The 25,336-nt window shown below is 46.8% G+C and overlaps 1 protein-coding gene across 1 annotated transcript in view; it reads left to right on the plus strand.

Annotated features, from left to right (window-relative positions):
• The window catches only part of ABRAXAS1 (abraxas 1, BRCA1 A complex subunit), a 272,612-nt gene that overhangs the window by 128,996 nt on the left and 118,280 nt on the right, over nt 1-25,336 (plus strand). Inside the window, exons 4-5 of the mRNA XM_086961866.1 lie at nt 12,356-12,422; nt 14,861-15,054. Coding sequence (XP_086817992.1) covers nt 12,356-12,422; nt 14,861-15,054 — 261 coding nt within the window. The remainder of the gene's footprint in view (nt 1-12,355; nt 12,423-14,860; nt 15,055-25,336) is intronic.

The following is a 25,336-nucleotide window of genomic DNA, read 5'->3' on the forward strand; positions in this document are numbered from 1 at the left end:
GTCTAGCGGTAGTAGCAGCACACTTAAGAAAAGGCAACATTCATGTATTCCCATATCTAGACGACTGGCTAATAAAATCCAAGTCATACAACCAATGTGTACAGCACACGCATCAAACAGTCTGCCTGCTGCACAAGTTGGGGTTTACAGTACATCAAAACAAGTCACATCTATAACCGTCCCTATCTCAGCAGTACCTATGGGCCACGATGGATACCTCCAAGGCAGTTGCGTACCCCAATTTAATAAGAATACAAGCTGTGCAGAATCTCATCCCAAAATTCCAAGCACATCACTCACTACAAGCTCGAGTGTTCATGCAGCTAATAGGAATGATGGCATCTTGCGTGTTCATAGTGCCATAAGCAAGACTACAAATGTGCCTCATACAAGAATGCTTGGCAGGTCAGTGGAATCCGGCTCAACAAGAGATAACAGATCTGGTGGTGGTAGACGACCGGACGCATCACTCTCTGCAATCGTGGAACAACAAAAACCTTTCCAAGGGCTGGCTGTTTATAGAGCCAGTTCCACAAATAATATTGACCACAGACGCATCTCTCACGGGATGGGGAGCGCACTTACAAAGTCACACAGTACAAGGAATATGGACAATGAAACAAAGAGTACTCCACATAAATTATCTGGAGTTACTAGCAATCTTTCAAGCTCTAAAATCATTTCAACATTACATATCAAACAAAGCTGTACTAGTCCGGACGGACAATATGACAGCAATGTATTACATTCAGAAGCAAGGAGGGACACACTCCCTACAGCTCTCCCGGCTGGTGCAGAGCATTTGGAGATGGGCCATTCCTCAAAACATTTTTCTGTTAGCAGAACATCTACCAGGAGTTCACAATCAATTGGCAGATCTGTTAAGTCATCAGAGACAGCAGATACACGAATGGGAGCTTCATCCTCAAGTTCTTCAGCCATTTTTTCAAATGTAGGGACAGCCAGAGATAGATCTGTTTGCCACACAAAGCAATTCCAAATGCCTAAGCTTCGCCGCCAGGTACCCACACCCATTATCCAAAGGCAATGCGGTATGGATGAACTGGTCAAACAAATTTGCGTACGCTTTTCCACCTCTCCCACTAATTCCATTAGTGGTACGCAAACTAAGACAACATTCTCTCACATTGATTCTAATAGCACTAACGTGGGCGAGACAGCCATGGTACACAACGCTACTGCAGCTCTCTGTGGTACCACACCACAAACTAAAACTCTCCCCACATCTACTAACACAGAACCATGGAGAGATTATGCATCCAGACCCAATGCAGCTCAATCTAGCGTTTTGGCTCCTGAGGTCTTAGAGTTTAGATATCTAAATTTACCTCCTGATTGCATGGATGTCATTAAAGAAGCAAGACGTCCTACCACTAGAGCATGTTATGCAGCAAAATGGAAACGATTTGTTGTATATTGTACAAATAACAACGTTAACCCCTTAGATTTTTCAATACAAAACATCATATGCTATCTATTACATCCTCAAAGATCTAATTTAGCATACTCTTCAATTAGATTACATCTAGCAGCTATAGCGGCATATCTCCAAAACAGACAACATTTGTCATTGTGTAGAGTACCTGCAATCAAAGCGTTTATGGAAGGACTTAAACGAATAATTCCTCCGAGAATACCACTTTCTCCAGTCTGGAATTTAAATATTGTTCTCACAAGACTTATGGGTCCACCATTTGAACCATTGCATAAGTGTGAGTTACAGTTACTTACATGGAAAGTTGCCTTTTTAGTAGCAGTTACATCACTACGAAGAGTGAGTGAGATACAGGCATTAATAATTCAAGAACCATTTATACAACTTCATCATAATAATCTGGTTCTCAAGACAAATCCAAAGTTTCTGCAAAGGTCTTTTCACCATTCCATCTCAACCAATCCATTAAGTTGCCAGTATTTTTTCCACAACCGCAAACGGTTGCAGAAAGAGCTCTTCACACACTAGACGTAAAAAGAGCAGTTCTCTACTACATAGATAGGACAAAATCTTTTTCGTAAAAATAAACAAATGTTTGTGTTGTTTTCGCCTCCACATAAGGGCAATCCGATTTCAAAATCAGGCATTGCCAGGTGGATTGTTAAGTGTATTCAAATTTGCTACCAAAAAGCAAAACGCTCTTTAACCATTCCTCCTAGGGCTCATTCTACCCGTAAGATAGGAGCATCTATGGCATTCTTAGGAAACATATCATTAGATGATATCTGTAAAGCAGCTACATAGTCTACTACACACATTTACAAAACACTATTGTGTGGATGTGCAGGCAAAACAACAAGCAAGTGTGGGCTAGGCTGTATTAAAAACATTATTTCAAACTACTGCAACAGATGTGGGTGACCGCCGCTAAGGGAGAAACTGCTGTGCAATCTATGCAAAAGTATGTGGTCTGCAGCCCATATGCCTCGAACGGAAAATGCTACTTACCAGTATGCATCTGTTCTTGGCATGTGGGGCTGCAGAACCACACACGCCCACCCGCCTCCCCGGCTACCTATATCTGTTCCAGTATTATCTTATTTAGATACACAATACATGGTCATCCTTATCTGTAATGATACAACTCCATCATTTGCCCAAATGGCGAAAACAATCTGAGGATGTAGTCGATGCCCATGCGCACTACAGTCTAAGGGAGGAGTCACCCAGCAGACAAAGACTCTTCCAAGACAACAACAAAGTGTAATCATCCGGGCCCACCACCAGATGGTGATCTAATGCAAAAGTGTGTGGTTCTGCAGCCCTACATGCCAAGAACAGATGCATACCGGTAAGTAGCATTTTCCTTTCTCTCATAGATTAACAGTGACTGTTTTTCTATGAAAAGTTTCCAAGTGTGGAGTTAGAAAATCTGTGAAAGTCTTTAAAACTGTAACCAAATAACAAAAATTATTTTACTTACCTGTTTACAGGAAATGTCCCAGTGTAGTATCCATGTATACTACACCGTAGGAAAAGTAATCTTTAAAGTAATCCACTTGACATCCTATTAAAAAACCAATACAGAGTACATGTACAATATTTCAAAGCATTGCATTACCAGTGATTCTACTGTAATCAAACCAAAGTATATTTACAACTGCAATTCAAATTGTATTGTTACTGCAAAGTATAACTCACTTACCTGTGCCAGGCTTGCTTGGTTCTAGGAAATAAAATAACTAAACAAATATTTGTATACAAAACCAATTGGTCTGAAGTTCAGTCTTTGAGAGTGTGCAATCATTTGCTGATTAAGTGTGTACAACAAATGCGTAACACTACCCTCTGATAAAGCCTTATTGCTTGTCCACAGTACCACACATAAAGAGTAACGTTCTATCTACTTTTACCTCTGCCTACCTTTGGGGTACCTTTTCCTACCACTGGACTCTGTGCACACTATACCTCACTTTGGTATAGTATATACAGAGACAGCTTCCTACACCTACTGCTATGACATATCCTCTACTACCATCCGGCGGGAACTTGTAAGGTAATTTCTCGTCTAACCCAAAGTTCTTCTGCAGAGTTGATGAAAGTACTTCCGAGAACAGAATTTTTTTTTCTCCAGCCAGTTAACATGAGCTTCAGAAAATGTTTCAGTTGAGCACATATTATTTTAGTTTGCACAAACTGAACGGCCCTTGTTAGAAACAAGGAGGCCTGTTTTCTAGGCCTTATGCTTCCATCACACACACCAGTTACATTAAATACACAAAGCGTGATTCCGTTAACACTGTAAATGAGCATAAAGACCTTGAAATGCAAGTCATTGGTTTCCTAAAAATTATTGAGAGATACTGAACTGTACAGGAATGTGTTTTGAAGTGAGCAGAGTTATGAGTGGTGCTGGAGAGAGAAACAAGGTATAATAAAGGTCTGCCTCATTCATACAACTTTAACCACACCCCTCAGGGGCTTGGATTTTGGAGTAATATAGGGAGTTTTCACCTCCCAAGGTCAAGAAAAGCCTTTGCCTGCTTCTAAGTGAATCCCTGCTCCAGTCTCTTGTGCAGAACATGTCACTACTGTATATACAAACACACAAAAGGTGATGGGAGTATGCTTGCAATAGGTCAACCGCTGGCCATCACTCTGGATAGCATTCCAATCCATCGTTCCTTTGCCCACCATGCCACCTCAGATTAGACCCTGCTATAGTCATATCAGTCTTGACACTGCTCCAGTAGGAACAGTCCAGCCCAAATTGCCCAGTAAAGGCCTCTCTGAACCGGAACACAAGCAATCCAATACACTTCTGTTTCTAGACTGACTCATTGGGAAATGTAGGGCCTAAATGCCTGAGGACAGCTAAATTCTGCTCAGGTCAGAATATAAATATTGGAGACGTCAGAGAGGCTCATGCCTGAAAAAGTATTGTATATGGCAGAAGCCACTGGCTTGTGGATAGTTGACTAGAGGTGACAGCAAAACTGGCTACTCTAGTAAATGGTGTGTTAAGGACTGCTCAACCATGGAGGTGAATTTACAAAGTGAAGCTGCCTGGCAAAGGGATACCAGTAGGCAGCTCCAGGTGTGGCAGCTACTGTGCTGAATTCAGCTTGTGTGTTAATTCTACAGAAAACACTGCTAAGTGAGCTTGTGATCTGGCTGCTTGTAATCTGAAAAAAACATCATATGCACATTTGCACTTGTACCCAACTTGCAGCTCCCAGTTTTGCAGTGTGAATCTATCTGGATTCACTATGCTGTGTATATTCTGCAATCTGGTGGTTGGGTCCGGAATCGTAGTGTTTTTTTCTCATTTTTTTTTTTCGTAGCCCAGGTGGGCGTCGACGTCCCACCATTTGGTGTACCTTCGTTGACGTCGGCATGCTTCCGGCGGAAGCTCCCACCCTTGGGCGCCATCTTCAGATTCTTTTTTCCGCCGTTGGGTCTGGATCGTCGCTTGAAGCTCCAGAAGTTTTGGAGGAGAAAAAGAGAAGATACAGCAACTTTTCGATAGAAAAGACCTGAGAAGATTGGGAGAAGAAGACCATCAGAGAGGAGATGACGAAGAAAGGGAAGAGCCTCAAGATCTTCGACGTCCTTCGGAGAATGCGCACACAGGGGGCCCCCTTAGCGCAGGGATGTACAAGACACCCTTTAAATTCTGCAGAAACTGCCACCACAAGTTCGCGCAGAAGGACCAGCACCCGGTATGCAACCTCTGCCTGCCAATCGACCATGAGAGCAAAGACTGCAACGCCTGCTCCGTCTTCAAGCCGAAGACAGTCCGGGTTCGAGAGAAGCAGAGGATAGCTCACTACACGATGCAGGGCAAAGGCCAGGCCCCGACGCTTTACGAACTGGGCCTCTCCACCGACGACGAGGACAACATCGCCGAGGGTCCAGATGACTTCACGGTCGTAGAGACCGATAAGATAACGTCTGACAAGGTAGGAGAGTCTACGACCCCGAAAACCTCGACAGGCCCTCGAAAGCCTGAGGCAGACTCTAAAAAATCAGAGTCCAGAGCCTCAAAGGGAGCACTGGCGCCGAAAACTTAGACGACCGAAGCTGCATCCTCTGAAAAAGAGCCCAGCGGATCCTTCGAGAAGGACTCCCGGGCGCCGAAGACCGGCGAAAAGCCAAGGTCGTCGAAGCAAGCCCCCAAAAAAGGGTCTTCGACTTCGAAGGAAAAGGAGCCGAAAAAAGCTTTGACGTCGATGACGCAGTCGAAGAGAGCAGCCGAAACGCTCGACGACGAGCAGGCCGCACAGTTGGAGAGAAAGAAAGCAAGGCTAGAGGCCGAGATGGAGAACATCCTTCAGAGGAAGAAGGACTTCGAGGAAAAGATGAAGCCAGCGACGGCCGTCACTGAGGTGTAGGAGCACGAGGAGTTCGACGTCGAAGAGCCACCGAAAACTCCTGAGCCCTCAGAACACGAAGAGGAAGAGGACCTCTATTACACAGAGGGGGAATATGGGGAGCAACAGTCAGGCTACGGCTCAGGATCCTCAACGGCCCAAGACCAGGAATGGCAGGACATCGAGGCCGAAAACCCGGAGGAGGCTGTGGAGACATACCCCTCGAGGCCTTCACCGCCGGATGACATTGGGGCACACAATGAGGTCGTCAGGAAGGCAGCAGCAGCCTATGGGGTTAAGCTGGAAGAGGAGAAGCCTAAAGCAGACTTCCTGCTGGAAACATTGCTCCCCACACAGACAAGAAGCCAGTTCTTGCCCATGCTGAAAAGTATCACAGACCAGGGGAAGGAACCCTTCAAAGACCCGGCTAAATGCAGATCAGTCAAGCCGAGGACGGAGAAGAAATACAAATTCTCCTCCCAGGACCCTGCTTATTTCAAGGGGTCCGTCACAGCAGATTCAATCAACGCTGCAACGACCAGAAGAAGGGCCAACGTCCCAACAACATCTGGCCCACCACCTGACAAGGAAAGCAGGAGGATGGACCTGACGGGCAGAAAAATTGGGAGGAACGCCGCAATGCACTGGCGGATGGCTAACTCCAACGCCCTCCTGAACAGGCATCAATACCAGCTTTGGGATGAGATCGGCCAATTTCTCAAGCACCTCCCGGAGCAATACCGTGAGAGGGCATCACACCTTGTGGAAGAGGGAAAAAACATTGCTAACTCGTGCCTGAAGACAGCCTTGATGGGGCTGAAACATCCAGCAGACTGATGGCTATAGGCATCACAGAGAGAAGGCAAGCCTGGCTCAGGATCTCAGGCTTCAAAACTGAGGTTCAGAACAACATCATGAATACACCTTTCAATGGAGAGACACTGTTCGGAGCCCCAGTTGATGAGAAACTCACCCAACTGAGGAAAAAAAACGAGACGGCAAGGTCCATGGGGGCCCTGCAATTCAGGGGGATGAGAAGAGGCACTCCTACACGGAGGCCGAACGGAAGGGGTGGAAACCAGCAAGGACAATCACACCAGGCGTTCCACCAGGGTCAACAGAGTGACAACCAAGGTCACCAGGGCCAGCAGAAGCAAAACTGGAACTATCAGAACAGGGGCCAGTCCTTTCGAGGGACAGGAAACGGACGGGGCCAGAGAAGGAGAGGCGGTGAACAACCCCCCTCTAAGTGACTTCACACAGAAAAGGGTGCTCACCCACTCAAACCCTCCGAGGGAAGAGCACGGAAAAGCAAAGAGGAGAGGGCTACACGTACAAGACACAAAGGAACATGTAACACCAGTAGGAGGCAGGCTGAGATTTTTCCTCCGAGAGTGGAGAAAAATAACCACAGACAAGTGGATACTCAACATCATACAGTTCGGATACTGCATAGAGTTGGAAAAGAGACCACCAAACAGAAAGCCAAAGAAAAGAGAGCACTCGGGAAAGGAGCTGCAATTGCTCCAAGAGAAAGCTCAAGAACTCCTCCTCAAAGAGGCCATCAAACCGTTCCCATTCAAAGAACGGAACAGGGGAGTGACTTAAACTACTTCCTGGTGCCAAAAGTGGACGAAAGCCTAAGACCTATCCTGGATCTACGGTTCCTAAACAAATATGTAAAGACTCAAAAATTCAAGATGATGTCCCTACAAGAGGTCATCCCACAGATAAAGGTCGGGGACTTCTTGTCCACCATAGACCTCAAAGATGCGTACCTGCACATCCCCATAAACAGGCAGCACAAGCACATGCTAAGATTCACAGTAAACAAGGATCACTACCAATTCACAACCCTGGCATTCGGTCTAAAGTCCGCACCAAGGGTATTCACCAAATGCCTCGCAGCAGTGGCCGCACATCTAAGAAGAGAGGGGATACACGTGTACCCCTACCTCGACGCCTGGCTCGTAAAAGCAAGCTCTTACAGGACATGCAAAGATCATGCAGAACAGGTCACAAGAACGCTAGCAAGCCTGGGATTCTCCATACACTGGGGAAAAAGCTCGATGGAACCGGAGCAAGTGAAGATCTTCCTGGGAGCTCAGATCAACACCGTCCAATGCAGGGTGTTACCCAGCGAGAAGAGGACACTCAGCCTACTGAGGGAGAAACGTCACTACCAGAGGGGGCGAGCTCTGACAGTGAGGACAGTGAGCAAGATCTTGGGAGTGATGGCGTCCTGCATACACCTGGTCCCCAATGTACGCCTGCAGATGAGACCACTTCCAGAGTGGCTGCAACAGCAATAGTCACAAGTTACAGAAAGTTGGGAGGATCTAGTGGTTGTAACACACAAAGTGCAGGAAGAAATAAAGTGGTGGACCAGAGAAAGGATAACAATAGGGAAGCCTCTAACGCCACCGGACCCAACAGTGACCATCACCACAGACGCATCCCAGAAGGGATGGGGGTGCACACATGAACAAGCTCTGAGTGAGGGGTCTATGGAGCCCAGGGGATGCGGTCAAACACATCAATTACCTGGAGCTGAAAACAGTGTTGCTTGCCCTCAAGGCCTTTCAGAAACAACTGTACAACCAGAAGGTGCTGATACAGACAGACAACACCACGCCGATGTTTTACATCAACAAGCAGGGGGGAACACAATCATTCCCTCTGTCAAGCTTGGCACAGGAGATCTGGAGATGGGCAATACCACTCAAAATAGACCTGCTAGCCATACACCTGCCAGAGAAGGACAATGTAGAAGCAGATCGACTCAGCAGGCAAACTTCAGCATCCCACGAGTGGGAACTCAACATACAGGAAACAGAGAGACTATTCAGGAAGTAGGGGCACTCCGACAATATACCTGTTTGCAACACGCCAGAATGCAAATGCCAGTACTTTGCATCCAGACAACCAGAGGCACTGTCCCAAGGGAATGCCCTATGGATAAGCTGGTCAAAAACATTTGCCTACGCTTTTCCCCCGATACCACTGATTCCCAGGGTTCTCAACAAATGCATGCCGAGCAACATGACGCTCATCCTGGTGGCACCACAATGGGCCAGGCAGACCTGGTACTCGCAGATAATGGAGATGGCACAGGGTCCAACCCACAAGTTCCCAAAAAGAAAAGACCTACTCTCCATGGAAAAGGGAGAAGTTCTACACCCAGAGCCAGAGGGCCTCAGCCTATCTCCCTGGCTCCTGAGGACTTAAAGTTCACACATCTGAAACTACCAGAGAGCACCCTACGGGTGCTGCGAGAGGCAAGGAGGCCCAGCACACACAAGTGCTATGGGGAAAAATGGAAAAGATTCACTCAATGGGGCTGCAAGAAAAAAGTCCAGAGAAAGCTGTCCAAGGAATCAACGGTGCTAAGATACCTCACGCACCTTATAAGAGCCAAGCTAAGCTCATCCTCACTGAGGGTACACCTGGCAGCGATTGTGGCATACACAAGAGGAGAAACAGGGAGAAGCTTCTTTACATCTCAAGTAGTAAAAAGATTCCTGGAAGGGGCTAAGAGAATAGTGCCACCAAAAAGGATGCTGCCGCCGGCTTGGAACCTGAATGTAGTACTGACAGAGCTCATGAAAGCACCTTTCGAACCCATACACAAGGCATCACTGCAAATGCTGACAATGAAAACTGACCCGTCATGCCGACTGAAGACGCTATTTCCTGGACTAAACAACTTGCTATACTGAAAAACACAGACTTCTAGCTGTCCCATAAGCATTCATTGGAAGATTTTCTCCATATACGAGACTAAAGATTTGATTCAACCAACTGGAGGTCCTTGCCGCCCATCTAAATTTGAAAAATATCCCTCTTGGAAATTTCAGGGAGTTTCTTTCAGCAATAAATTGCTCTGTCCTGATGATGGTCTACATGACGACTGCATATTAGACCGAAACGTCGACACCTCCATCATCTCCAAAAACGTTGCACTGTCACCAACTTACGACCATTGTCTATTAATTATTTTTGGTTGTTTGTTATATCTATCAGGAGTTGATGTTTTAGCTGTGAACTGAAGTGTCATTATCATCTATACCTCTGTTCTCAGTTTTTTGCTTTGATTCATTTCTGTATATCAGTCTCCCATGATGTAAATTTGTTGCTTCATCACTAAATATAAAAACTGTTTCAGAAATATAACTCACTATCTCCGTGTAGTTTTCTCTTTTCCTTCCTTTGATTGAGTCTATTTAATGATTAAGCATGATATTCTGTTAATACACTTGAGTTGTTTCCCAAAAATTAGTAGTCCCTTGTAGCATTTTGTGTCTTCAAATATTCATTGCCCAAGCCTACAGGGGTTTATTGGGTCTCCCCTGCCTCTAATATGACAATGAAAACGACCTTTCTGGTAGCAATCACCTCGCTACGTAGGGTGAGCGAACTACAGGCACTAACACTGCAGGAACCCTACATCCAGATACACAGTGACAGGGTCGTGATGAGAACAGACCCGCACTTCATGCCAAAGGTGGTGTCAAGGTTCCACATGAATCAGAGTATTCACATTCCTAGCTTCTTCCAGAACCCCACGACAAGCGCTGAGAGGGCGCTCCACACTCTAGACGCAAGAAGGGCAGTGATGCACTACATTGAAAGGACGAAGGAACACAGGAAGACAAAACAGTTCTTCGTATCCTTCGCAAACAGTTACATGGGTAAACCAGTGACTAAAAACACTATAGCCTAATGGATCACACAAACGATACAATTCTGCCAGAAGCAAGCGGGGCAGGAGCTAACAGGAGGGGCACAGGCCCACTCGACCCGGAAAAAAGGAGCAACAATTGCCTTTCTGGCCAACACACCAATTCAGGACATATGCCTGGCGGCAACATGGGCTTCAGTGCACACGTTCACTAAGCACTATTGCGTGGATGTACAGATGAACAAGGGAGCACAAGTAGGGCAAAGAGTGCTTCAACATATATTCAACAACCAACGCTCATCTTCCACCCAGCAGCTACAAAAGTAACAAAACCGCTACAAAATCTATGCACAGCATAGTGAATCCAGAAAGATTCACGCTGCAAAACGAATAGTTTCTTACCTGTCGGTGTAGTTTTGCAGCTTGAAGATCTTTCTGGATTCCCTAGCGAACCCACCCGCCTCCGCCAGAAAAATGAGGCTGAAGAAGAAGGTGGAAACACATAGAAAAGAAAGCAAGTTGAAGCTTACAAGTTACGTGAAAAGAATTACGTTGAAAAAAGGATTAACAAACATAGCCATGGATTCACTACAAACACAGAAAAGAAAAAAGACAGAAAAAAGAATCAGAAGAAGGCGCCCAAGGGTGGGAGCTTCCGACGGAAGCATGCCGACGTCACCGAAGGTACACCAAATGGTGGGACGTCGATGCCCACCTGGGCTCCGAAAAAAAAAAGGAGAAAAAAAGACTACGATTCCGGACCCAACCACCAGATTGCAGAATATGCACAGCATAGTGAATCCAGAAAGATTTTCAAGCTGCAAAACTACACCGTCGGGTAAGAAACTATTCGTTATTGGCTCTCTCTAGTCTATCCCTACCAGCCTTTGTGAGGGCTAGGGCTCTCTATCATGTTGCTTGGTACACTGCTGCTTCCCAGAGGCTGTGTTTTGATAACAAATCTATTGGCTGTGTTGCTTGGAACAAAAGGTGAGTTTAACCTTCTGCTTTGGAATACATGTTGTTCCACATATCTTATTGAATTCTTTATCCAGTTTCTAGGTCTGGCCTAGTGACCACTTTAGCTGATTACATCAATCATGGCATGTCCAACAGCGCCTCTGGGCTACTTCCTTGTCATAAATCTCTTCTGCAGGACTGAAACAGGTGTCTATCTTGGAATGGTGATGAGTATGTTGTATTATTATTCCAAGATAGCTGCATGCTAGAAGTAACATGACAGTCATCTTGAATTGGTAGAACAGTGATCCAGTATACACAGTACTACTTCCAAGATACCCTCCCGGTGCATTGTTTACTGGATGTGGTATTGTGTACCATTGTATTACCATGTCAAGATGGCGGACTCATTCCTTTTAAATGTTCCAGCCATACTGGAAATTTAAAGCAATGCCACACTGTGCACTATACCATTGCAAGGTGGCCCCACGCTGGTACGTTTTATGTTGTACTTATTTTATTGCACCACGTTTGCCCTGCAATGTTTTTTTTGTTCTACCTTTGGTCTTTCAATGTATCTTAGATGTTTGTGTGTGTTTTATTGTGGCTTGGTAAATTGTCTAATCCCCGAGTGAGTCAGTGGGTGAGTGCATGAATAATTAAGAGTTAATGTATAAGTTAGTTATTGAGGGTGCACCAGTGACTGAAGCGACACCTTCAGTTTTGTCATGACTATTGTCATTACAAGTGTTTTTTTGTTTTAATGTTTGCACAGTACTATTACTTCACTGACCCTCACTTTTTGTACTTATATTTCCTGTTGACTGTTGCAATATTCACTTTTGTTTGTTCTTCTCATCTAACAAGCCGGTATTCTTTTTGCAGTTTTTACAATTCGGCCGGAGACATTGATGCGAAGGCACTGAAGAAAATACTATCTGGTCACAGAAAGGTCAGGATTGGGTGCTCCTTTACGTTACCAAGAGTAGCTCTGCTTGTCAGAGTACACTCAGTTTTCTTGAATATTTCTTTATACCTTTACTTCTAAAGTTCTTAATTTTTCTCCCAATTTCTTCTGCCAAATTCTCGCTCTTGAGAGTTGTTTTTAGGGCTTCTCTCTTAGAGTCTGTTTTCATTGGGGTTTTTATACTTTGTTTTATTTTTCACACTTTAGCATGGAAACTTTTAGATATATATCCTCTGCAGTCTTATTTCAAGGCATGTAAAATTCCTTCATATAGTCGCAGCACACCTTTTATTTAAACTCCACTTAGGGACCGACAGTGATGGGCAGTATGCCTTGCATGGAACACAGTAGTAGCACCGCATGTATACAGCAAGTGTCCTGAAGTTTCACTCCCTAAAAGTAACTCGAAAAGATTTCCAAATGGAGAGCACGATATTGTTCCTACCTTGTGCTTAAAAAAAAGAATGTCAAGTATCATGGATATCAAAGTCACATCTTTTTACAGCATTCACAAAACAACCCATTTTTAGCGCTGTTTTGCAGGAAGATACTGCCTTGCCATACTTTTTTTAAGCCTAACTGTTTCCTGCTGAGTGATCATTGACTTAGTAACCCCTTCCAAAGTCACCGTGCAAGATGGATTCTGAATTCTTGATTGTAGAATGAAAGCTGGGCAACATTAGCGTATCGAATGTGACATTAAAGTACTGGTCTTCAAAAAATGTGATTCCCTTATCAATGTTAACATTTCCATTTTCTTACATTTATGATGGAAAAAGTTATATATTGTGAGAAACAAATACCCTTAGAATATTGAAAGAAGAGTGAAAACAAAGGAGGTATCATTAAAGGAAAGTCCTAACATGATATTCTATTTTATCATACCATCCCCATCAGCCAGTATATTGAATGGACAATTTATTGTAAGCAAGGAATTTTAAAGGTTTGAAGGGGTTTCCTGTAATAGTGTTTGGCAAAACAAGAAAGCATATGTGGCCGCATATATTGTACAAGCAATATAGGGATTCAGAGATGCTTTTGAAATGCTTAATGAAGCTTAAGGTGTCCTCTTTGCCACAGCCACCGCTCCTTGGACATGCATTTGCAACGCTCACGTTGGCATTGCTGCTCAGTTTGAAAACAAGTCTGTTAATGTATTAAAATTGACAACCACACTACAATCGCTGCTCATAGACCATTTAAAAAATTGCCCCCCCACCGAACACTCGCTCATGATGTTTTATGGATCACACTTGGGGCTAGATGTAGGTAATTCTATTTTACCACTTCTAAAATACCGAATTTTACCGATTCGGTATTTAAGAAGTGGTAAAATAGAAGGGGGCACATGTAGGTATTTCAGAATCGGTAAATACCGAATCTGTAAGATTCGGTATTTACCGATTCGGTAAATACAGAATCGGTATCCCCCATTGATTCCTATGGGCCTTGAAGCCCATAGGAATCAATGGTGAATACCGAATCGTATTTACCGATTCGGTAATTACTGATTCCTGCAAGGGTGCAGGGGGTGTCACTTTGACACCCTCTAGCACCCCAAATACAGGCATGTGTGCCATGTGGCACCCATACATGCCCGAAGGGCATGTCTGTCTGTCACATGGCACAAGTGTGCATGCACAGATGTGCATGCACACCTGGATTCGGTATTTTACCACCCAATTGGATTGGGTGGTAAAATACCGAATCTGAAAGGCCTGCGGCACTCAAAGATGTGCTACCTACATGTGCTTTTACACAATCGGTATTTTTACCGAGTCTGCGAATCTGTAAATACAGATTCTGTAAAATACCGATTCTGTAAAGCATGCTCCTACATTAGAAAACCCTAATACCGGTCGCAAACGGGCGAAATCGGCCGTTTCCGACCGGTATTAGGGCTCCTACATCGGGCCCTTGGCCTGCTGTAGATTCTTCTACATCCACAAAGTGCTATGGTTGTTTTATCCCTTCCATACTAAGGGCCATATGTAGGTAAATGGCATTTACCGAATCGTAAATACCGAATTTTACCGATTCGGTATTTACAATTCGGTAAATGCCATGTAGGTAATCATTTTTTAAAAATTACCGAATCGGTAATATTCGGAAATTACCGAATCGGTATTTACCGATTCGGTAATTGCCATTGATTCCTATGGGCCTTGAGGCCCATAGGAATCAATGGGAAATACCGAATCGGTAAATACTGATTCGATAAATTTACCGATTCGGTAAATATACAGAATCGGTAATTATCTGGCCCCCTACATCTGAAACTACAAATACCGGTCGGTAACGGCCGAAATCGTCCGTTACCGACCGGTATTTGTCCACCTACATATGGCCCTAAATGTTAACATTACATCTATGACCCTTTGTTGATGTATTTTGTTTGTATTTATTTGCATTTTTGTTCGTAGGATGTGATAGGTTGGTATAAATTCAGACGGAACTCGGATCAGACGATGACCTACAGGGAGAGGCTTCTTCACATGAACTTGGAAGAACACCTAGCAAACCAGGGACTCGTCTTTCTGTTATTGACTTCCAGCAGAACCACAGAGAGCAGCTCCACACACAAGCTGGAATATGCCCTACACAAACCTCAGAGTGGGTGAGTACTGAATCTCCTGATCACAGATATTTTTTGGGGCGAAATGTATACTCATTGGTGCCAGTTTGACTGCCACAATCGATTTCCTTTTGAGTGCTGGTGACCAAAAAATATCTAAACAAATATACCAAAGAGAATCGAGGCAATGGAAAGTAAAGGTTGTTTTCCAGGGTAAATTACTTCTATCTACTTAGGAAATATTTTTAGGAAGTGGTGACACCGCATCCTCATTCAGTGAAACAAAATGCTCAGTAAAGTGACGGATGCATGGGAAGTGGATTCAGAACATGAACTTTATTTTATTGTTTTGTGGCATGCACAAAACTGACCTACGATACACAAAGTATCTCGGTGTTCTAGTCAAAGATCCATGCACATCCTGGAATACACAGTAGCATATATAGAAATACCCAAGAATACAATGTCCTCATCAGGACAAAGAATTCAATCAAGATCCGTAATTTTGATACAGTACTAACCCTGTACCAGTGATTTCTAATTGAACACTTGCAGGTTGAAACAACCCAATATCAAATGTCCATCTTTACCTAAGTGCAGAAAATACTCCTTATTTATACGGTGTATAACTAAAGCTCGTTCTGTTTCCAAGAGCATTGCCGGCCTTTGCCCAGATAGTGGCTTTGGGGTAGGGAGACCAACTGGACTAATGTGAATTGGAGGAGTTGAAGCAGCGCTAAAAGGTGTGGTAGAGGCACGGTTGCGACATAACTGTGTGATCTCTTGGTTGTCTTGGTTGTTTTGGAGCTAATCATGTCCCCCATTTAAAGTCCAGCAAAATGGCGTCTAGCCGGGGTCTGAAGCCTTCTAGGCTCCTCAAGATGGACGCGTAGCCAACAGAGAGAAAAAAAACTGTGCCCCTTTCTACAACAACACCCCTGATTTCTCTTCTCTGTGAACTTATACTGATCCAGTCCTCAATCCAGTCCTTCAGACCATTCCTTAGCCTGGAGCTCCCCCTAATGGCCTTACCCTGAATTTCGCCCCTCATTGTTTTTCCTATTCGACCAATTCCGCATGTCGGGCTGGAGAGACAGTATCCTGCAATGTTGAGCTAATGATATTTGCATGTCCACGCTCCCCCTGATACACACAGCTGCAGCCTCTAAAGACCCTGAACCCCTCATTGCTAAATTTATGTTGAGGCTGCCCCCAATTTTCTCTTGCCAAATTGGCCTATGCCTCACCTTTATTGTCATTGTTTACCAACATGTGCCCCCCAATCAGCCCTGATTTACTGGAGTGTATTGTTCGATGTGTGATTTACGATGTGCCTTATTCTCGATGCCACCATTTGCAAGGTGTAGGTGTTTTTAACGTTATAATTGTACTGGTCCACTGCTGTGAGTGTCCTGTGTGTCCAGCTCTTTGTACCTAAGTCCCCCTAATGTGGCTGCATTGATTCCAAATGAGGGTGTATGCCCCCTTGCGCCCTATTCCTCTCTGTGATAAGCCCCCCTACTTGGCCCTGACGGGGCTTATCACTGGCACGTCTGTTGCATCCGAGCTTGTGGATTTTTCTCCCTACCTTCCCTTACGCTGGGGCTTACCCTTACTGCCGTGTTTCAATAGCTGTGGGAACTCCGACTGCTGCCTTTCAGTCTGCAGAGACTCCCTTACCCTAGCCCCCCCCTACCAGCCCGATTCCTTTGTCCTTTCTTACTTATTGCCCTAGCCTCCTCATAACCTCCTCTTACACTCTCGTCCTCCACTCCTCCCTTCCCTTTTCCCCTCCTCTCCTACTACCGCCTGCTACACCCCCCTTTACCTCCCTCTCCTACCTCCGCCTGCCACACCTCCCTCTCTTCCCTCTTAGTGCCCCCTCCGCACAACCCTACTATGCCTCCCCTGCATCTATCCAAACACGGCCCAAACTCTTGGTCCATTCTCTACCCCCCAATCTCTCAAAATACGCACACAAAAAATTCAAACACAACTTTCTCATCCTTAACCCTGAAACACTCATCCTTGACAACTACTACAGCCTTACCCCCCCTATTATTACCAACTACATTTTCTATTCCAAACGCCCCTCTAAATGGAAAAGCCCTTTCCTACAATCCCTCCCAGTCACAAAGTGCCTCAAAATCCCCCATGGCCACAAACTATCCACGACTCCCTCTCCTACCTTACCTGGGGAAATCAACATCTCTATTTTTAAAACCGGAAACATCCTCATCCAAGCTGCTGTTCCCCACCTCAACACCTTTGAAATTCACTTCAGATCACTGACCATCCAACTTCACAAGTCCGCCAATAACCTTCCCCCCTCTCATCCTTTGCCCTCCTCTTTAACCCCTCTCTCTCATCCTCTACTCCCCGCGGCAGACGTGCCCACGTCCAACAATGCCTTACAATCGCTGACCATCCAACTTCACAATTCCGCCAACAACCTTCCCCCCTCTCATCCTTTGCCCTCCACTTTAACCCCTCTCCCTTATCCTTTACTCCCCTCTGCAGACATGTCCATGTCCAACAATGCCATTCAATTGCTGACCATGTCCACGTCCAACAATGCCATACAACTATTGACCTCCAGCCCCCCGCTCAGCCCTCCGGCCCTTCCTACTCCCAAGGTCCCTCCTCTTCCCCAGGTCCTCCCTACTCCCCGCAGCTCCCAATCCCCCGCACACACGACCTGCCCTCCCTCACGTCTCACTCCCCACGCCACGTGTGCTAACCCCCACCCCCCTACGGACTCTCCGTGCCCTTCCCTTCCTCATCTGACCCCACACCTTTCCTCCTCTCCTAAACCCATCCTCTCCCCCCCAAAACTCATTGCACCCACCACCCTGAACCGTCTCTCACTCTATTCCAGAATAGCCCCTACACCTCCTCCCCTAGACCCATCCTCTCTCCCTTGGAAACTGATGACTCCCACCATCCCAACCCGCCCATTCACCCTACTTCCGAACAATCCTGCCCCTCCTTCTTCACCTCCTTCACCCTTTATGGCCATATACCCACCTTCCCCCTCCATGCCTCTTGTTGGACCCGGCCCTTTTGGCAGGTTCACCCCGAAACTTTTTTGCTTTTGCCTAGCCTGTTTCTGTAACCTGGTGTTGGTGATTTTAGGTCTCTGCGCACTTTTTCACCTTGGTCCTGTGTAAAGTGCGTGCGCTCTCTTTGTGTGTGTGGTGAGAGTGACCTGCCCTCCCATAGGAATGCATGGGGAATATGTGTGACCATGGTAGTTCCTGATGTGTGGGGAGTGCAGGGTCGAGTTTGGTATGTGCGAACTCGTGAGATTGAATGCTATGCAATGATGTATGCGGCATGATTTTGTCTTGTGTGGAAGTGCCACTTCTAGAAGTTGGCATGTTTGTGTAATTTGTGTCTGGCGTGTGATTGGCTGGAGCTGGCTGGTGAGCCTGGCTCCAGCATTCAGAATGGGTCTGCCCCGGTGGTGAATGGAGAGATTAGCATGCTGATATGAGGGAGGGGTTCACCTGGGATCTGAATAGGGCTGGGTTTTCCCTCCACAATGCTGGCTCCACTCACTGTGGTGCGTCTGATGTCCCTAGACTGGCCAGTGAAAGGGAGTTCCCCATAACCATTTGTAGCTGGTTCTCACATTGCCTACACCCTGTAGACAAAGAACTTTGCTGTATCAAAAGGGTGCTGTGACACCCTGAAGATGTTCTTGTTCTCCAACTTGAATCTGCCGGGGGCGTGCTGCTGCTGGGGCCCAGGGGAAGGCTTGCCTCCCTGGGCCGTGCCCAGCCCCTGGACCGCTTATGTCCTGGACTGCTGGAGGACTTCTTTCTGGGGGCCCTTTCTGCCTGACCTGAGGATGGCTGGGAGACTTTACTTGCCCTAGAAGCCTTGTCCTGTAATGCCCTGCTGTTGCTGGGACCCTCCTTGCTGTGGGGGTCCTTTCTAGGGCCATTTTGTGATTTCTGGGCCCCCCAGCGCCTCGTGGGCGCTTTATCCTGAATGCTGGGCAGAGCGCTGTTGCTGGCCCTCGGGGGAGGGGGGGGGGGGGGGGGGGATGCGCTCCTGCCCTTTTATGCCTCGTAGCTGCCTACCCGGCATTATGCCGGATTATCACTATTTTTAACTAAAGGGTGCCACCCCTTTTTATCGGTGCCTTAACGGGTGCCCACCCCGTTTTTACTTTTATTTCTTATCTCGAGGGTGCCCACCCCTCATTTTTGCAAAGAGAATCACCGCGGCGGCCTGAGTCTCTGGCGGACCGGAAGTCAGGCAGCAAGACGCCTGACGGCGGGCGTGACTTCCGGTTTCTGAAAGAAAGTCCCGCCCACGCCGCCGCCGCCAGGAGAGGAAGAGAAGCTGGCCGAATCATGGCCTCACGCGGCCCGGGGCTCCGGTGAAGTAGGGAGAGCCCCGGGGCTGCCAGCGGAAAAGAGCCCAAGTGTTGCGGGGCTCCTGTGTGCTGAAGGGAGCCCCGGCCTTGGAGTCAGCCTTCCACAGTCCCGGTCCCGAGATGGGGGACCGGGTGAAGCATGGTGCGCGCCACCGGATAAGCAGCCGTTAAGTGAAGCTGCCCAGAGGATGGAGGGGGAGAGAGCGCGCCACCATTGCCGCCCTTGTTTTGCCCCACAGTCCTTCCGGAGTCAGAGGGGCCCGTTATTTCCCCCGATGGGGGTCTGTGCATTCAATGAGCTAGAGGGCTCCGTGGGGGCTACTGTTGTTGCCGGAGAAAGGCACCGTGACGCTGGTGCAGTTAGGGCGGCCCCGGATGGCAATGGGCCGCCCCAACGGTTTTACCGAGTCTCGGATGACTCCAATGCTGGGGCACACTTTGTTTAAAAGGCCCATGTCCCTCACAACGCTCCACAGTATTTTGGGGGCATATTTCATTTTCAAAGCGCTAGGGCGCTTCAGGAGGGCACATGTTATTGATTGAGCCCAGATGGCTCCCACGATGGCCCGGAGTGATTTAAGAGTCCCCAAAAGGGACTTGGGGCCTGTATTTCTTTAAAGAGCACCGTGGCTCCAGGGCCCCAGTAATCTATAGAGCTAGTTGGCTAACAGGGGGTATAGTGTCTATTTTTCAGATCCATGTGTGGATACCGCGCTCTGCAGGGCTCGAAGTGCCCCAGGGTGATTTCTAGAGCCTATGTGGCTCCAACCCCGTGCCACAGTTTGTATTTCCAGAGCCAGGTGGCTCAGTTTGGCACAATTTGTTTAAAGGGCTAGTGAGAGCCTGTGGCGCAGACTTTGCTCCTAGGGCCAGTGAGGGCCCTGTCGCAGCTTTGCTGATTCCCAGCTGCCCAGCAATTAGTGGGCAGCTGCACCGTTTAGGCGCTAAGGGAGGGAGAGTCCTTGTGAGGGACGGAGATGGCACAGAGGTGCCAGGCCTTCCACAGTTGCGCAGCACTTAGTGCCAGCTGCAACGTTTAGGCCCTGTTGTTGTCCCCAGCTGCCCAGCAATTAGTGGGCAGCTGCAACCTTTAGGTTTGCGCCGTTGGCGCACCGCTGACTGGCGCTGCGTGGCAGCGCGCCCTGAAGTTCTGGACACAGGGCATTTGAGCCCCTTCTTGAGATGGCCAGGGGGCTGGTATGTGGGTAGGGCGCAAAGCCCTAATGTGATTGTTTTTTGCGCAATGTGATTTTACTATGTTTGTGATGGTAATTGCCTAATGTGTTTTATGGGCTAGAGTGATGTGGTGCTAGGAAATGTAATGCATTTAGTATGTTTTACGCACCCTATATTGATACATCTAGAGATGGTTTTTCCTGTGGAGGTTTATGTTAGTGAGATTATGTTTCACTGTGAGTTATGCCCCTAAATGTGATTTATTCTTAGGAGGTAGAGTCTAATGTGTTTAGACTGGTGAGAGATTGTCAACTGTAGTTATACTGCTTAGGCCTAAATGTGATTGCTTTGCCTTTTTGCTGGTGTTATACTTCTAAAGGTGCTCATGCTTAGAAGTTTGCTTTGCCTAGTATGTTATACTAGTGAGCTTGTGTCCCTGCGTGATCTAGGCCTATGGTTATTAGTATTGCGTAGTGTGTACCTACCTGTTAGCAGTGGTTACTGGTTGTGACCTTTAATTGTTATTTGGTGTGACAGTTATTCTAAGTGCTAGTTCTACTAAGTGCTGATTCTGACAGTGGCCCACGTGGCCCTGTCCTGGTGTAAATAATCCCTTGTGAATATTGCCCGTGCCAGTTGGCACAATGTATATTGTGCGATTACTATCTGATGTGTTTTGACTATACAAAAGTTATTTTTATATAACCCTGTGTGGAGTTCCTTTTGTGGTGTGCCTAGGAGGTTGTTGCTGTTGTGTGCATGCGCAAATGCTTTACACATTGCCTCCGGGATAAGCCTGTCTGCTCGTGCCAAGCTACCAAGGGGGTGAGCAGGGGTTATCTTGGCGTGTGACTCCCTTGCCCTGACTAGAATGGTGGTTTCTGCCTGGCTTTGGCGTAAGCCTTAGCCAACCAGAAATCCTAGTTCTAACACCTCTCCTCTTGCCCTACTATGAACACCCGTGCCGCTCCCTCCCCTTCTACAATTTCCCACCTTAGTCTTATATCTAACTCTCTTGGCAACATTGAACGCATTCTCGCCACTCTCACTAGAGATCTCGCTCATCTTAGATCTGATTTCTATTCCCGCAAAAACGAAGCCCTCCCACTTTGGATAAACTCCACTCACACTAGACATATTAATCCCACTACCCCCAAACCATTTTGCACAACTCCTCTACACTGCTGTGCACACAGACCTCTCCGCACCGCCTGCCCCCTCTCACCTATGGAGATCCTAGACCTCTGCAAATCCTACCCTCCCTGCTCACCCACTAAGATCCAGCCTCCCCCTGTCTCCAGCATCCGTGTCATATTTGGGATAAGCCGAACTCCCCTCTCACCTAGCTCACCTAGGCAACCTCCCCAACTCACCTCCATCCACTCCCTTCAACTCCCCAAAACTCCCCCTAAACCTCTTTCCGGCATGCTTGTTAATTGTCGGTCCGCTGTTCAACATGCCACTGAAATCTCTGAAACTATTCTTAGTGAATCCATCGACATCACGTTCCTAACGGAAACCTGGCTCAATGACCACTCGACAAGCATCCTGAACCTCCTCGCCCCTACGGGCTACTCTATTCTCAGGAAAGACCAGCCCATCCGAAAAGGCGGTGGTGTTGCCATCATCTTCAAAAAGGAATTACAACTTTCCTTTGTCAATAACACTAATTACTCCGCCCTTGAATACCTCGAAGCTGAACTCAAAATTCACGGCTCCCAACCCATTCGCCTTCACAACATATATAACCCTCCCGGCAATACACATCCCTTCGTTGATGAGCTATCCGACCTTCTTACACAATCGTCACTTTCCAAATCCCAAAACATTTTCCTGGGAGACCTCAACCTCCATTGGAATGAGACCAATAACCCCTCTATCACCCTCATATCCAACCTTCTCGAGATCAATAACCTCGAGCAACTTCCTAAATCATCGACCCATTCCAAAGGAGCAATCCTAGATGCCATCATTACAAGCAAAGATCTAGCTCTCCTTTCCAACATCGTTCCCATCGACTGGTCCGACCATCATCTCATACTGTTCTCTATAGCGGTCTCTTGCATCCCCCCTCCCACGAAAATCATTAAACCCATGAAACTGTCCAGAAATCTTAATAATATCCCCCCTGATTTACTGGAATCCAAACTCCATGCCCAACTTCTCGCCATCCCTCTCTCACTGAACGCGAATGAGCTTACCGAACACTACAACAAAGCACTCGTGGATACCCTGGACCTCCTGGCCCCACTGAAGCTTAACAACCAAAGAACCATTCCTTCCAAATCATGGTTTAATACTGAGCTAAATAATGAAAGACGCTCACTTAGACGGACGGAAAGAACGTGGAGACAGCACCCTACCCCTTTGCACCTAGCTCGCCTCAGACTTTTAAGATCATCTTACAAAAAGCACATCTTAAAACAAAAAGCATCCTTTTTCCGAGCACAACTGGACCGAGCCAAAAATAGACCTAGAGAACTGTTTAACATTGTTCGCAATCAAACAAATCCACTCCCCCTATACTTCTGGCCTCGACCACTAGATGTGAAGAAATAGCCCTATTTTTCTCTGAAAAAATTGTTAGAATAGAACAATCCTTCCTCCAGACTCTGACCCCTACCTCCATTTTGGACATCTCCCCTAACTCACCCACATCCCTCCCACCCCCCCTGCTCCCTCCATGATCCACATTACACTGATCTCCCGTTCCCCTCCATTCCTTCCAACCTCCACGATTCCAATCCCCCTAACACTCTCCTTGAAAATAACGCCGCCTGTCATAATTTCCAGCCAGTTACTGAAAGAGATGTCTTTGACATCATTGCGAAACTTAAACCCTCCTCCCACACCAAAGAACCCCTCCCCTCTAAACTTGTCCAACACCTCAAACACATTATTACCCCTTCCTGGACCTCAATCAGTAACACTTCCCTAGCCACCGGCTGTGTCTCCACCTCCCTACAACTGGGCCAAATCACCCCCATTCTCAAAAACCCTACTGCCGACCCTAATGACCTCAACAACCTCTGTCCTATTTTCAATCTGCCCCTTCTCTCTAAAGCCCTTGAAAAATGTGTCCTCCTTCAGCTTGACAGACACATTGAACTTTTTAACTTACTTGACACCCTCCAATCAGGCTTCAGGAAAGGTTGCAGCACAGAAACCCCCATGCTTAACATTGCAGAAGACATTCACCACTCCCTCAACAATGGCGAATCTAGCCTATTGATCCTTCTCGATCTCTCCACAGCGTTCGATACCGGTAACCATTCTGTTCTACTCAAAGTCCTTAGAGAACGATTCGGCCTTAATGGTATGACTCATAATTGGTTTGTCTCATACCTGCAACACCGTGCTCAACAAATTAAAATCCACAACTGCTTATCGAACCCCTCCCCCATTTCTCTAGGAGTTCCGCAAGGATCCATACTTTCTCCCTCTCTCTTTAACCTCTTCATGGAACCCCTCACCCTCATTCTCAAACAAGCCGGGATCAACTACCATCTTACGCTGACGATACACAACTCTACCATAAGATAAAAACCCATGCCGACATACTCCACCTCAACAACACCCTCATCAAAATTCAAGCCTGGTTCCACTCGAACCACCTCAAACTTAACTATAAAACAACAGAAATTATTCTTTTCTCCCCTAAAAACAACCAGCTCCCCATTCAAAATTGGATCACAGACCTTAGTGCCCTCAACTGCCCCTTGTCCCTAGCCACCTCAGTCAAATCCTTGGGCATCTCCCTTGACAACCGCCTAACTCTCAACGTACACATCAAAAACTCTGCCAAAGTAGCCGTCTTTAAACCTCCGTAACCGTAAGAGAGTTAAGCCCTTCATCCCAATTGATGATTTTAAACTGGCAGTTCAATCTCTTGTTCTATCGCGCATTGATTATGGCAATGCCATCCTCACCGGAATTCCCAAAACCCACCTGGCACCTCTAAAATCAGTGCTCAACCTCGCGGCCAGGCTTATCACAGACTGCAAACAATTTGACCACATCTCTCCCGCCCTCAAATGGCTCCCCATTGAAGGCAGATCCACTTATAAAACCGTCTGCATTACGCACGAAATCCTCCACCAAAACACACAACATACCTTGCTAACAAATTGACCAAAGCAGGCTGCACGCTATCCCTGAGAAGCTCCTACACCCTCCTACTAACCCCCCCCTTCAGAAAAAGAATTCCACTCAGTCACACTCCTTTTCAGGCACTTATTTGGAATGCCCTCCCAACAGAACTCCGTTGTAACCCATCCTACCCTAGCTTCAAAAAAGAACTCAAACTTCTTCTCCTTAATAAATACGGGGGCTTCTAATCCCTCCCGAGTGGCCTCGCCCTCTCAGCATCGCCCATCCAGCTGCTACGCCTACGGCTAGTGACCCCCCTCCTGCCCCCCCTCTCCTTCCCTTCCCCTTCAATCTGATCACCTTACCTCCCCTCCTTGCCTCTCCTTTACCTCCCGTTCCTTACTACACTTTACGACCTTCAGTTTTGCAGCGTGAATCTTTCTGGATTCACTATGCTGTGCATATTCCGCAATCTGGTGGTTGGGTCCGGAATCGTAGTCTTTTTTCTCTTTTTTTTTTTTTGTAGCCCAGGTGGGCGTCCACGTCCCACCATTTGGTGTACCTTCGGTGACGTCGGCATGCTTCCGGCGGAAGCTACCACCCTTGAGAGCCATCTTCAGATTCTTTTTCCGCCGTTGGGTCTGGATCGTCGCGTGAAGCTCCAAAAGTTTT

Source organism: Lissotriton vulgaris, chromosome 3_1 (genome assembly GCF_964263255.1).
Source record: "Lissotriton vulgaris chromosome 3_1, aLisVul1.2, whole genome shotgun sequence".
Taxonomy (NCBI): domain Eukaryota; kingdom Metazoa; phylum Chordata; class Amphibia; order Caudata; family Salamandridae; genus Lissotriton; species Lissotriton vulgaris.